The sequence below is a fragment of the Rhagoletis pomonella genome, unplaced genomic scaffold (assembly GCF_013731165.1).
Source record: "Rhagoletis pomonella isolate Grant_MI unplaced genomic scaffold, Rhpom_1.0 Rhpom_scaffold_00002, whole genome shotgun sequence".
NCBI lineage: Eukaryota > Metazoa > Arthropoda > Insecta > Diptera > Tephritidae > Rhagoletis > Rhagoletis pomonella.
The window spans coordinates 105,493,395-105,508,634 of NW_023458556.1; the positions used below are offsets into that span (position 1 = coordinate 105,493,395).

The 15,240-nt window shown below is 38.5% G+C and overlaps 1 protein-coding gene across 1 annotated transcript; it reads right to left on the bottom strand.

Moving 5' to 3' along the window:
- Nucleotides 1-2,541: 2,541 nt before the first annotated feature.
- Nucleotides 2,542-3,302, bottom strand: LOC118734294. Its single transcript, XM_036464010.1, has 2 exons — nt 3,049-3,302; nt 2,542-2,964 (listed from the first exon to the last, which is right to left on the bottom strand). The coding sequence occupies exons 1-2, from the start codon at nt 3,269-3,271 to the stop codon at nt 2,618-2,620; spliced, it is 570 nt and encodes a 189-aa protein (XP_036319903.1). The 5' UTR covers nt 3,272-3,302; the 3' UTR covers nt 2,542-2,617.
- Between the last annotated feature and the right edge of the window lie 11,938 nt (nt 3,303-15,240).

Consider the following 15,240-nt stretch of genomic DNA (forward strand, 5'->3'; position numbering starts at 1 on the left):
TTTCTGAGTTCCTCTTGGAAGGAGTTAGGAATTTCTTTGATTGTCTCATTCCCTTTGACTTACGCCAGTGGGCAGCAATCTGAGATTCCTCCCAACTCCTAAGTAGTTCTGCAGTGTATCCTGTAGATGTACCACAGAAAGGCTCGGGACCATGCATTCGCGTTTGGGCCCCACGTTTTGCGAGATAGTCAGCCCTTTCGTTGCCTTCAAACCCTTCATGCCCAGGGACCCACCACAGCGTAACTCTATTATGGGCTCCTAGGCTATTCAGAAGACAACTGTCACAAGCCTTGATGTCGTTTTAAATGAGTCTAAGGCCCTTAGTGCTGCCTGACTATCCGACATAATATTTATTCTGGCCCCGTTTGTCCTTCTCCGAAGACATTCTCGAACACAGACTTCGATTGCGAAGATCTCCGCCTGGAATATGGTTGGGTATGAGCCCATTGGCAGACTTTTCTGGAACCTTGGTCCAAGCACGCCTGCCCCAGTACTCCCGTCTTCCATCTTTGATCCATCGGTATACCATACTTGGGACCCTTTGTCAATCATAGATATTATCGCTTTACAGCAGTCCCTTTCAGGAATTCTGACCTTGTAGGGCTTATCAAAGGATAATTTCGGTAGCATGATATCTGTGAGCTTGATAGCGGGATCATCCAGAAAAGGCTTGAGAACCTCCAAGTGACCCCAAAGATCTCCACTCTTCATGCTGATTACATTGGGCAGCCGTATGGAGCTCCAGCAGGCCTCCTTTTCTATCAGAATAGATAGAGGAGGAATGCCTGTAATTATACCGAGGGCATCCGTTGGGCAGGTGCGCATAGCTCCTGTGATGGCCACACAGATCAAGCGGTGTAGCTTGCTCAAGGTGGCACACGCACTTGCTTTCTTTGCTTTTGGCCACCAGGCCAGTGCCGCATATGTGACAACAGGTTTCACGACCGTATTGAAAGACCAATACGTTAGTTTGGGTGATATTCCCCAAGTTTTACCATGGAGTCTCTGGCAGGCATAAAACGCCCTTGTAGCCTTGTTGGTAATGTTAAGGAGATGTGAGTTCCAATTGAGCCTTTTGTCCAGAGTTACCCCTAGATACTTCGCCTCTTCTGAGAACTCAATTTCTGTCCCTGCCAAAGTGGGTTTAGTCAAGTTGACTTTCCTTCTATTGGTAAATGGGACAACGGTGGACTTCTGCGGGTTTATTGACAATCCCTTTGAAGCACACCAGTCTTCCGTTAGACTGAGCGCAGCTTGCAATCTGGAGTAAATTGTGTCCTCATGCCAGCCGACAACGTAGATGACTAGGTCATCTGCATATCCATATGCCTTGAATCCATTGCCATTTAGCTTTTCAAGAAGTTCGTCAACAACCCGTGTCCAAAGTAGGGGCGATAAGACTCCCCCTTGAGGACAGCCACGGGTGGCAGTTACTGCTTGCCTTTTGTCTCCTAGTTCCGGTATTATGGTTCTGGATCTCAACATGCTTATGATCCAATCCGTTAGAAGGACAGGAATATCCTTTCGTATCATAGCTGTCGATATTGCTTCATAAGACGTATTGTCGAAAGCACCTGATATGTCCAGGAATGCACACAAAGCTATCTGTTTATACCGCAATGCCTTTTCAGTGACTTGAGTCACCGGAGTCTTTACTAGAAAGGAACTGAGGCTAATTGGCCTATACGCCTTTGGGAGTTGTGCTGAGTTTTTCCCCACTTTGGGTATAAAGACCACTTTGACTTCACTCCATGTTGTTGGTATGTGAGCAAGTAAGAGACTTGCTCTCAGCAATCTTACTAGTGGCCCAGATATTAAGCCCAAGCTCTGCTGCAGCAGGCATGGGTAGATACCATCTGGACCAGGGGATTTATATGCACTAAAGGTTGAAATGGCCCACGATATCTTTTCCACACTGACGATTCTTCCTGCTAGGCCTCTTGTCCTCCTGTTTGCGCACACAGTGTTCGCCGTGTTTGTTGAAAGACATGTGCCTTGGGGAATACATCCCGGGAAGTGGGTTTCTAGCAGAAGCCTGCTGGTTTCTTCCGGGGTGCCAGTGTAGGTACCATTTGGTCTTTTCAAAGTGCATAGGACTTTCAGATGATCTAGTTTAAGGGCCTTCTGAAGGCGATCCACCTCTGGAAGAGAGGAAATACTTAAGCAGTGCTCACGCCACGTAGCCCTTTTAGACCTTCTGAGCTCACAGTTGTAAGCGGTTAGGGCTGACTTGTAGGCGGTCCAGTCACCTGTTGACTTTGCCCTATTGAAAAGCTTCCTGGCTCTTTTCCTTAGTTTTCCGAGAGAATCGCTCCACCAAGGGACATCCCTTTGAGACTTCTTGGTTCTCAGTGGGCAGCTCTCTTCAAAACCTTGTTTGAGAACATCTTGGAACTTTCTCGCCTCGTCCTCAAGTTCATAGACGTATGAAATTGGTGCCGTAGAACCATTCACTTCCCGCTCTATGTGGAGGCGAAAGAGTTCCCAGTTTGTTTTTCTGGGATTTCTGTAAACATGGTTTGTTACTCTTTGGGCTTCTATATCAAATCGAATATGCCGGTGGTCCGACATAGATACCTCATTTGAGACATGCCAGTTTGAGATAAAGGTCGACAAGCTAGTTGAGGAAATTGTCAAGTCTAGAACCTCCCCTAGCATTGACAAAGGTCGGCTCATTACCCCGGTTAAGAATAAATAAATTGTTCTTAGTGATAAATTCAAGAAATGACTCACCTCTAGAATTGGTGTCCGAGCTACCCCAAACACAGTGATGGGCATTGGCGTCACAGCTCATTACTAGTTTCAGCTTTCTCCTTCTGCAGTACTCCTCTAGGGCTATTACTTCCCTTGTGGGCATCTCACAGCTGTCGCCTGCGAGGTAAGCTGAAGCGAGAACGACCTCTTGTTCTCCCATTTGAGTGGGCACTTTAGTCCATACAGCAGCTAAGTCCTGTTGTGTCAACTCTGAAATGGGAAAAAAAGTCATGTTATTACGTAGTAATATGGCCGCTCTGGGCCTGCAGTGTGTGGTATCGTAAATTATCTTACCATCACAGTCGTTTAGGCCTTTAATAGCCCCGGCGAAAACCCACGGTTCTTGGATGAATGCGACATCCAAAAGTTCTGTTTTGAACCTCCTGCATAAGACGTCAGAGGCCGCCTTTGCATGATGGAGGTTCACTTGCAGGCACTTGATGTGCCTAGGCTTATCGCTTTGGGGGTTTGCCATTTTTCGGCCTTGAAGCCCGCTTGGCCATATTTTTCCCCCCATTGGTGGCCATCAGGGTCTTCTCCTCCATCGAAATCTCCCCTCGACCTTGTCTCCGATTCGCATTTATTTATTTATTTATTTATTTATTTATTTATTGTCTATGAACATACAAAGTTCTTACAGACTAGCAAATAACTTACATATGTATAATAAGTTGTAAATAAAAATTGGGAAAAATTTACTAGAAAATGGTATACAAAAGATTTAAAAAAGAGCCCTTCGACAATGAGAAGTCAAGAGCTACCGAGTTAGCAATGAGATTAAGATCCCGTGTAGCTCGCGCAATTGGAGCATTACTCGCAAAGATGGTTTTGTGATTCTCCCCGTAGAAGTGATAAAAGTTGCGCAGGGTCCGCCGAGGAATATTGAAAGTAATCCTATTTAGCAAGTAGGGACAATCAATAAGTCCATTAATGATACCGTGTGTAAAAGATAGAGATAACACTGTCCTACGATTATTTAAAGTTTTTAAATTTATTAGCGATAAACGTGATTCGTACGATGGAATCGGGGTCTGAAATCTCAGGGAGCGTAGGGCAAAATTCAAAAATACTTTTTGAACACGTTCAATTCTATTACTGTAAAGCTGATTACTAGGTCTCCAAACAACAACCGCATATTCTAAATGAGAACGAACATATGAAGTATAAAGTAATTTCATAGTATACGGGTCAGAAAACTTAGTAGAGTTACGTCTAATGAAGCCAAGTACAGAGTAGGACTTAGAGGTAATATAATTGATATGACTACTGAATGAAAATTTGGTTTCAAAGATAACCCCAAGATCTTTAATTTCAGAGACACAGAGCAAATCGCGGCTCGAAATACGATAAATGGTATTTATGGGATTAAGTAGTCTGGAAAAAGTGACACTAAAGCACTTTTTGATATTGAGTGAAAGACGAGATTTTAAGCACCATGTGTAAAGGCTATCGAGATCACGTTGCAGCAAAAATGCATCTGATGTATCCTTGATTGTCGAAAATACTTTCAAGTCATCGGCGTAAAGTAGGTAGTTAGCAAATGAAAAACAACTAGTCACGTCGTTAATAAATAACACAAAAAGAAGAGGGCCTAGGATGCTACCTTGAGGGACCCCAGAAGACGCTAAAAAAGGCTCTGAGTTGATACCTTCAAGGGAAACTACGCACCGCCTATTACACAGGTAGGAATTAATCCAGTCCAAGAAAATAGAATGGAACCCCAAGCAAGCTAGTTTTTCAATTAAAATCTTGTGTGAAACCTTGTCAAAAGCTTTTGAGAAGTCGGTGTAAATGCAATCCACCTGAAGGCCGGACGAAAGGGCCGCAATACAATACTCACTAAAAACTGTGAGATTGGTAGCAGTAGATCTGCCACCGACAAAGCCATGCTGATTATGGCAAACAAGCGATTTAACAGCAAAGTTAATCTTATCTTTAACTATGTGTTCAAAAACTTTAGAAATCGTTGAGAGCTTAGAAATAGGCCGATAGTTGCGAACATCATTTTTTTTTACCACTTTTAAAAATAGTTAGCTACACTTGTTGACATCGCATTCTCAATTACACTGTCCGCAATAGGCATTGTTTTTGCATTGTCAATTTGTTCCAAATTATACGAGTGAGTTTCGTTTGTTGATATTACATTCTCATCTACACTAACTGGAGGAGGAGGGGTGCGGATAGATCTGCGACGAACATCCGCACATATTTTGCAAAAATAATGTTTTGCCGAGCTAAGTAGAAACTCAACATCGGCTGACGTGACACCAACACAGCCTAAATGAAAAAAGTCATTGCACTTGGCACATTGCACTTTAGCTTTGGCGCTTCTCTCGACTCTTAGTCCACAAACACAAGGCATTTTAATTTAATGATTAGTTTTTATTTATTTATTTTTTTTTTGATAGCCATTAAGCAAGATAAAGTCACTGTCTTGATCGCCTAAAACGTGCATTTGCTCTGGTCCTTTAAAAGGCCAATATAGCCCGAAAAACACAAAAAATCACGGAGCGCAGAAAAACCACGTCCGCTTTCGCGCGCTGTTCCGGGACTAGCGGAGGACGGAAGGGATTTTGGGCGAAAAGGGCCTTCGATTTCTCTGGGCTGGAAGGTACCCTCTTTTCCGTGCCAGGAGTGTCTTCTGAGCAGCAGGGCCGCTCTATGGACTCCTGGACAGGTGCTTTTTGCTTCTCCGCTGCCCCTGACTGCTCTGAAGGTAACCTTTGCAGTCCCTTGGGTACGTCCTTGGAACCGCAAGGTCCCTCTTTGATGCACGCACTTTGTGCAGTGGAGGAGGAACTGGCTATAGCAGGCTGTGTACCCTTCGGGTCTGACGACTCAGTCGTCTTCCCTTTTTATGGATGCGCACCCTGCCATATCCATAATTGACTAGGTATCCCAGCCTGTCGAGTGTCTCCGCTGAGTGCGGGTCAACCGCTAGAGTGAGCTCAGTGGTGGGTCCTTTCTGTACCCTGTTGAGCACCCTCCAGCTACCTACCCGCATCCCTTCGTTCTGACCCTCGACAAGGCCAAGGATACTGTCCACTGGAGGGGTTAATGGCTCCGGAAAGTACCCAACGTATACACTGGGTTTGGGCACGTCAGTGGCTTTCATTGCCATAATTTCCGCGCCCTTCCAAGGCTTCAGGGTTTGGGATACCTTGCTCAGCCATTCCAACGTTTCAGCGTCTCCGCAGCCAATTGACATCCATCCCGGACGGAAGGTGCAACCGCTAAACTTGGGCTTCACAGAGCCCTTTCGCTGCCGCCTCACCTCCTCCAGGATGGCCGTCTGAATGGCCTGTAGTTGGTCTAAGGACCAAAGTGCTTTAGGGTACCTTTTGGGGAGTAACCCTAACCTAACCCCATTACCAATGTCCGCCTGACAGGTCGGCGCCTTTGTGACATCGGCAAAAGTTGCCTTAACACTAGGTTCCTTTGGTCCCATATGGGCCCTTTTGTCAGCTGGACCTGGTTTCCGTTTGGGAGAGTTCTCCACCGGGGAAGATGTGAGGTTCACCGATCGGTTCCTCTTTGGGATTATGTCACAACACAATTTTTTTCTTGGGGGTATGTCACTATATAAAGGCCTGTATGCAGCTCTCAAGAAAAGCAAAAACTTCATACAAAATGACGTACAAGAAATGGCTAAGAAATTTTCTTGTGTAAAATTTTCTTAAAGCAGTACGCACTCTTGACGAAAGAGTGAGGCAACAGGCTGGTGAAATATCAGATGTCAAAATTCCTTGGACACACACTCGAAATAATCGCAATTTTTTCTTGACCGTTTTCTTGAGAGCTGCATACTGGTCTTAAGGGGTGAAATGTTTCCGACAAAGTTCCAAATCCCTCATGTAATTTTGCAAACCAAAAGAATTTGGAATGTGCAATAGTAATGATAAAATTTTTATCAAAACACTGGCATGCAAGCTGGCTTTGCCTATATTATTTTCTTGCCAACGCCTATAGGCCTTCGGCCTTTGTTGGAAATAAAGGAAAACTCAGATTTTGGTAATATTTCTCTTTTGAGAGTAAAATAAAGCAAATTTTGCGTTATTACCGTATTAGCTGCCATCGCCCAGTAGGGCGATAGAAATAAATCTATCGCCACGAAACGCCGCCGAGCGAACTCCGCATTTCGCTCTGAACTTCGCTGTGGTAAGTTCGCCGTTCACCGGCATTGTGTTTCAGCTCTAAGTTTGGTGTATTCTCATTTTTGCTTTTGCCTTTTTCCTTGCTGCGTTATTCACGCAGTCGAAAGCAACTGTTTAAGCAAATTTTTTAAATATAGCCAAGGTTTATATACAAGAGGTTGCGCAATGCGCAGGTCCGTTATTCTTTTCTCGCAAAATTGGGCGACAACAACAGCGAAAACAACAAGCAGCGTAAAAAAACCTAAAATTTAAATGAAGTGTAGCGATTTAAAACCAATTGTAATCGATAGCTTATTCGAAAATACATTTATAGTTAATTTTAACCAAATTTTTACTCATACCTGTATGTCGAAATAGCCACAAAATCGGATTTTTCACTGCGGTAAATTTTTGCGAAATTTTCATTTCAACTCGCTATATCTCAGACGTTTGTGTATCGATTGATTTGCAATTTGTACACAATAAACTAGATACTATTCTAAATAAGTCTACCTGCACTTAATATTTATTTAAAACAAAATTACGCATATTTTAACATTTTTTATAAAAATTAAAGAGGTGATTTTTACAAATGCAAAAGTTGTGTGATGAAGTTTAAAATTTTTGTTTTGTTTTAATGCAGCATTAAAGACAAATATATACGGATATTTTTGGGAAAGTTTCAGGTTTAGACAACAAGTAGTTCTAAAGTTATAACAATATTATAATGACACCCATGATACAATAATTTTTAGAAGGTAGTTTCACTTCTTCTTCTTATCCGCCATGTTAGCTATCTGACAGAAAACGTGTTTCGTATTTTTTGTTGTACCAACTTTTTCAAAAAAAAATCCAGCTTTTGACGTTAGAAAAATTAATAATTTTCGAATATTTTTTAATAATTTTCTTCATAAAAAATTAACTGCTGCTTTCGTGGATATTGCAACACACGAAATAGGTGTAAGGATATAGCTATAAGAGCCACCGCATACCACAGAGTTTATCGGCCGCCTATTTAAATAATAGGGCTCGCTTGAAATATGTACATGAAGATGTATGGAGGTGCGCACACTACACCAGCTTAATCGCTCCGACCAATAAGTTGTGGCCCATTTAAATCGGCGGCCGATAAAGTCCGTGGGGTGCGATGGATCAAATCCATTATAAACAAGATATATTGCCATTATATTTTCATTTTTATGGGGGAAACTTTCCATTATGGCCGTTCGTTAAAGGTCCGGTGGGCGAAGGGGGAGTGGGCGTGGCACCCCCAACCGACCTTTTTGGAGAGGGCATGAATCGCCATTGACAAAAATGCAACCCCCGATCGCAATTTTTACTTGCGTCCACAGTATTTTTGCGTATAATTACTTTCTGCGTAGGCGGCCTACGGCATGTGATTAGCAGTGGCAAAAATGTATGTATTAAATACGTATATTTATATTAAAAATTAAGTGATCAGTTATGAAACATATAAATCTTTTCATGTTCTGTTAAAAAATATCTAAAATAACAAGCGAAAATCCCCAAGTTCTATATCGTAGCAGTGGCCACATTGCGTGTTTGTCACAGACACGGTTTATGTCAAAAATTTTGAAGTGAAACTACCTTCTAAAAATTATTGTATCATGGATGACACCCACGAGCGGTCGCTCGCCTCTAGATGACAAATATTTTTACTGGGCACTTGTACAAGTAATTTTGGAAGTAAAATTAAGTGAAATGTTGAAATGCATGAATTTATCAGTGTTATATAACTATTACTAAACTGAATAGACATACTTACATACATACATACATAGTAAATATTCACGTAACTCCATACATAGTCAAAATAGTTATTCGTACAGTGATTGTTTCACAATATTCGCAATGTTTTTAGTAATGATTATTCGGTAGTTTTTCACGAAAATATAGTTGATGTTTTAACAAAAACCATGCGAATTAAATTTTAAAACTTTTTGCAAAACTTAAAAAATTCTAAAAATTTTCGTCTATATTTCAAAATTTTGACTCACATTTTTTAGAGAAAAATTGGTTTGATTTTTGAGATTTTATTTTCTCAATGGTGTTGAACGTTTTCTTCCATGCAAAACTACACTTTGCTCATGGAAGCAGATATGTAACACCCCTAAAAACTGTCATTCAAAATTTTGATGAAAATTTCTATAATTTTTTAAGTTTTGCAAAAAGTTTGAAAATTTCATTTATATGGTTTTTGTTAAAATAGAAAAATAGAATTTTCGTGAAAAATTAACGGAAAATTAAAAACATTGCAAATGTTGTAAAACAATCACTGTACGAATTACTATTTTGACTATGTGTGTAATTACATATATGCATACATAGTATGTAGGTCTGTAGAGCTTTAATAAGTTATATTACACTGATAAATTTATGAATTTCAACATTTCACTTAATATTACAGTATATTTTGCTTAGCTGCACATCCTTCTTTGTACGAAAAACTTGTGCACTTAACCGAAAAAGGTACTTAAGCGAATTTGCTTTACTACTTCAATGAGGAAGGTACCCGAATCCCTATGAAACCAAGTAATGGAGGAGCACTTACCACGTAGAAATTACTGCAAGCGAAATTTTTACCGAATGGTATCTAATTATCTATATAACTACATAAATTGATAGCCATTTTCGTTTTAAACTTCATAACACAACTTTTGCATTTGTAAAAATCACCTCCTAAATTTTTATAAAAATGTTAAAATATCCGCCATTTCGTTTTAAATAAGTATTAAGAAGTGCAGTTACACACATCTTCTTCAGAATAGAATCTAGTTTATTGTGTACAAATTTCAAATCAATCGAATCATAAACGTCTGAGATATAGCGAGTTAAATGCAAATTTCGCAAAAATTGGCCGCTGTGAAAAATCAAGTTTCGTGGATTTTCGGCATGAAGGCGTGAAAGTAAAAAATCGCCCTGAGACGATATGCGCAGAGAGAGGCAATTTTTATTTCGCGGATTGCGCGACCTTCTATGTATAGATCTTGAAATTTAGCTGTAAATGTATGTATGTATGAGAGTACTCGCGAGAATAACGAAGCAAGGGAAATAAGCTAAAGCAAGACTAAAACTACCCCTAACTTACTGCTTTCAGCAACAGCAAATTTTTCTAAACTGGTAGCTTCGGCTGACTGTGTAAGCAAAAACAAACTGCAAAAGCAGTCTGTAAAGTAAACATTTTTAGTTTAAATTGAAACGACTAAAAAACGGAATCCTCCTCACACATATGCCTAGAATAGTAGCGTTGTGATTCCATATGGAATACTAATCCCTTTCGATGTAATGCGTTTTACCTATGGTCTTATTTCCACCTGTGAGATCTCTGCCAAGCGTGCGTAATATTCTTCTATGATCCTGCAACTTCAGCATTGGTCCGGTGTACCATGTAAGCCAATAAAAGTCCTTGTACGGAAACTCAAGAGCACAGATGAGCGTTTTCAATTATAGGAAGGCCAAGAATCCTCGCAGGATGAAAAGTTTTTGCGTACATTGGCTAAATGAGTCGTGTGATATCATGAATATCGTTGAAATGAAGCCATTGATATACCTATCGTGTTCCTTCTTGGACAGATGTGGTCGAACCTTTCCTTGTAAATTCGCCACTTTTACAATTCGTCTTAATATTTATGAATTGGTTTTTTTGAGGCTTACTGCTGTAATAACGGCCGCCTCGAGCAACTTCGTCAATCGGAGGTAGATGCAAGATCACACTTACACAGTGTTACGGTCAAAGCAGAACAAACCCCGTGGGGGTTTCTATATATTTCGGATGCAGCGTAATCCATTGGGTCCATTTCTGCAAAACCTTTGCTTGTCATGAAATGAATACGAATTATGAATTCCAATCAGATTTTATAAAATAACGGATTCTCTAAATGCCTAAACTCCAGAGGGTAAATTTTTAGCAAAGGAATTTTTCTTCATACAGGTAGTCACGCTGCGAATTTGAACGAAATCTGTTAATAAATACTACTTTTATAAGTAACTCTACTCCAGCGCCACCAGCGTGTTTTCTAGTAGCCTATAATAGGACCTCCGACAATTTGACTGGGCTCTATTGAGTGGTTTTGAGTTTAGTCCGAAAAAATGAAATGGCTATCATTTTATGTATGTAATCTTCCTTATCGTGATTTTCGCCCGAAAAAAATTCACGCGAAAATTTTGATTCCCCCAATAGTAAGTACATGGAAACCAAAAGTGAACCGGTTCAGGGAAGATGAAACTCATGAAAAAAAATCATCATGAAAGTAATAAACGTTTCGAATGTGTATTAACGAAATAGGTTCATAAATACGGCTTTTATAAATAACTGGACTCCAGCACCACCTAGCGGGTCCGTTTTTCGCAAGTGCTTTTTTCATCATGCTTACGAAATCGGTTCATAAATACGACTTTTATAAATAACTCGACTCCCGCGCCACCTACCGAGTTTTCTGGTAGCCTATAATAGGACCATATATGCAAGGTATAACCTCTGAAGTAAAGAAACCCCTACAGCATGGTTTTGTACAAAATTTATGCAATTCTTTGCGATACTTCAGCAAAGTGCTAAGAAACCTATTTTCACAATTTGGCAAATTGCAAATTGATTTTAGAGCCATGGTTTATTCGACCATATATGGTTCATACAACTAAGCGCGTATTGCACATACATATGTATGTATAATTCTAAGCAACTTTGCCGAATAAACCATGGCTCTAAAATCAATTTGCAATTTGCCATGCTGTAGGGGTTTCTTTACTTCAGAGGTGTTATGGCCATTAATATTACCTAATAACCACTCAGCGGACCTCTGACTTTTCAAATGACACCTCATTAGTGAAACTGCTTACATAGGAAAATAGAAAAAGGAAGACTAACATAAAAACACCTTAGAGAAATATATATATATATGATGATGATGATATAGGTATATAATGGCGGGTAAATTTGTATGGGAGATTTTTTCGACAAAGCGCGTATTGCACATACATATGTATAATTCTAAGCAACTTTGTCGAATAAACCATGGCTCTAAAATCAATTTGCAATTTGCCAAATTGTGAAAATAGGTTTCTTAGCACTTTGCTGAAGTATCGCAAAGAATTGCATACATTTTGTACAAAAACATGCTGTAGGGGTTTCTTGGTATGAGGAATCCATTTCTGCACTTCTCTTTTGCTTAAAACTTCCACCAAAAAGTAAAAATTTCCACATTTTCTTCTAAGCCTATTTTCGCAATATGGCAAACTCCTAATTGATTTTAGACCGATGGTTTCTTCGGCAAAGGTGCGTCGAATTACAAGCCCAATTTTTTGTATGAAATTCTCGTTCCCCTGTCTCGTAAATAACAAGAGCTGTAGAAAAAATTTAAACAACAAACTTGTAGGATATTCAATTTCCTACACATAACTTTCAGAACACCAAATCGCCAACATCGATATTTCTTGCGATATTGGGATTTGAAGTTGAGGTAGTGTGGAATTTTCACGGATTATTGTGCTAAATTGTAGAATTTGTTGATCAACTTCAAAGTCCAATATCTCAAGTAATATCGATGTTAGCGATTTGGTTTCATAGAATTTTTTTTGTAGGAAATTGAATGAAAGAGAATTTCAAATTGGGTTTAGTGACCCGTACTACCTCCATGGTGGGAGTAAGGATTACGCTGCAATGGACACTTTTGTAGAGCATTCAATTCTGAAGAAAACCCATCATTGACCAAGATTATACCATAAAATGCCTCAGAGCTGTAGAGTTTTGAAAAAATAAATCAAAGTTTACGTGTATTTTATACGAGAAATCTTTGCATGCCTTGGCCGAGTACTTAATGTTAATATTAAGGTTTCAAATTTTCAAGGAGATTTTTTTCAGGTGTTTTTTACAAAATTTCGATGTAGGAGTAAAAAAACAATAGTTGCAAAAAGAAGCACCCTAATGTATATACATACTTGTATTTTTCATTCGAAAGCATTTTATGTAGAATAGATACTAGGGATGTCAATCCCGGGATTTCGGGATCCCGGTCTTTTTTAAGTCCCGAATATCCCGGGATTAGTCGATTTAAATCCCGCGATTGCTGGAAACAATTTTTTTGTTAGCCAATTAAATTTTTATTACAAATATCCCCTCTCAAGGGCAAAACAAGAATTTTTTGCAACCCTTAATGCTATAATTTCTTTAAGATCGCATTTCCATCAAAAGAAGGAATAATTTTGCTTCGCTCAAAATGGAATAGGTGATGCACTCATATATTTATTTTTTACTTAAATGTGTTAACTTTTTTATTATTACTTAAATATACTGATAATATTTTAAATTGATCTCAAACAGTGATTTAAAAAATTGGTATAGTTACATAGGCAGTTACTGCTGTACCAAATACAGTCGCTTACAAAAATATTTTGCATCGATTTTTTTTGCAATATTCAAAATATTTTTCATGGTATTTTTTTGTTAAATAAAAAAATATATAGCTCATTTTACAACAAAAACCATGTAAATCAAAATTTCGCCCTTTAGAGAAAGTTGGTTTAAGTTCACCAAATTATCATAAAAATATCAAACTAATTTTTACAAAAAATTCTATTATGCAGTTTTATATCCCATTTAATTTAATACAATAAAGTGCAATTTTAAAGTTGCTAGTTAATTTTTTTTACTGACGATGTTGGGCATTTTCTTCCTTATAACGAATTTTTTTGTGGTAAAAAAAAACTATAAAATGTCAACGGGATGTTTTAGCAACTTCAAAATTGCACATACATATATATTTTTTTAAATTAACAAAAAAAATACCATGAAAAATATTGTGAATATTGCAAAAAAAATCTATGCAAAATATTTCTGTGAGTGACCGTATATGCATTTGTACTTGTAGTACAAAAACTATGTTATAAATTAATGAGGATATGTACATACATACATACATATATGTTTGTCAAATTTTATGTTTGTTTTTTGTTGATTGAAAATACTGATTTATCGCCTTAATAAATATGTAAATGAATTACAATAAATTGTACTTTTTTTGTTATATCAATCTGATTTAAAATACTATAATAGGATGATCACAGATGTGTTGTACTTTTTGCCTGAATTTCGGGACTATCCCGGGATCCCGGGATCGACAAAACCCCGAAAATTGACATCCCTATTAGATACATACAGTGCGGGATTTCTCGTATATCTTTAGTATAAAACGGGATTTAGGTTGTATTTAGACGGGATTTTATTAACCCGGTTACTGGCGACACTGTTCGTAGCTAAGCAATTGCAAATGCATTGAAAATGATAAAGAGCTACTTGCCTTAAAAAGCAAAAAAGTGTTGCTTATGCTATTTTGCAGTCAGCAATTCAAAACCTAGTTCAGGTAAATATTTGTTAGAAATTTATAGCTAATTCTTTTGTCGCATTAAATTTAAATGGATGTAAATCAAAAAAAGTAAAACTATGCAAAAACCACATGCATTTATTGTAAAATATACTAAAATATGCGCAATAAATATGCGAAACACATTTTTTGCAAAATATGCAAAACTGCTTTTACTGCAAAATATGTAAAAATATGCACTAACCATTGAATGCAATTTTGAAGGAAATTTCATGATTCGTAAAGATACCTTAACCATTTCCATTTGAAGATGCCCAGTAAAAACATGCATTTGTATAAGATTCCGAGCCCTAATTATATGTATTAATGCAGATAGATAGATAGATTGTTACGTCGACCATCCCCAGAGACTCCAGAAATTTCATAATAGATCGCGGGGATAGTGAGTGTATGTGCACCTCTCTTGGCCACAGGTGCCCTATGTTCCTATATTTTCTACTCGATAGTTTTAAAACGACATTTTTTCGAATCGAATACCAGAACCCTAGTATCGTATCGAATGTCATAAACTCACATTCCAACACTAAGGGGAAAAAACTTTTGAATAAAAAAAATGTGCTAAATTGAAAGAAATACGCATATGGAAGAGCACCAACCCAACTCGTTTCAAATTTGAGTATATACGTTACAAAATATGTGGTTGTGACGTGCACAGATGCTTTTTCGTAATTAAGAAAATAAAAATAATTTTATGTTCCGTCTGATGGTAATTGAACCCGGACTCTCTTGGCCGCAACCAATTGTATCAAGCGTCTTTGCACACTCAGGTACAGCCATACATGTAAAGGTGTTTTCAAATGTTGAGTTTGAATCAACATCACAGCGCGCGGTTAGTGTATTATGTCATACCATGTATGTGTGTATGTGTTGTCACCGCTGTGCATGCCTTGTATAAGTTAAACTATCCGGCTCGGTAGGTTACAAAAAAAATTGTTCCGGACGAGACCGGTCTTTAT

Bases quoted from the DNA above. Each gene is read 5' to 3' on its own strand.
- LOC118734294 (XM_036464010.1), bottom strand. From the start codon at position 3,271: ATGGGGGGAAAAATATGGCCAAGCGGGCTTCAAGGCCGAAAAATGGCA. The intron at 2,965-3,048 runs GTAAGATAATTT...TTCCCATTTCAG, and splicing joins AGGCCTAAACGACTGTGATG to AGTTGACACAACAGGACTTA.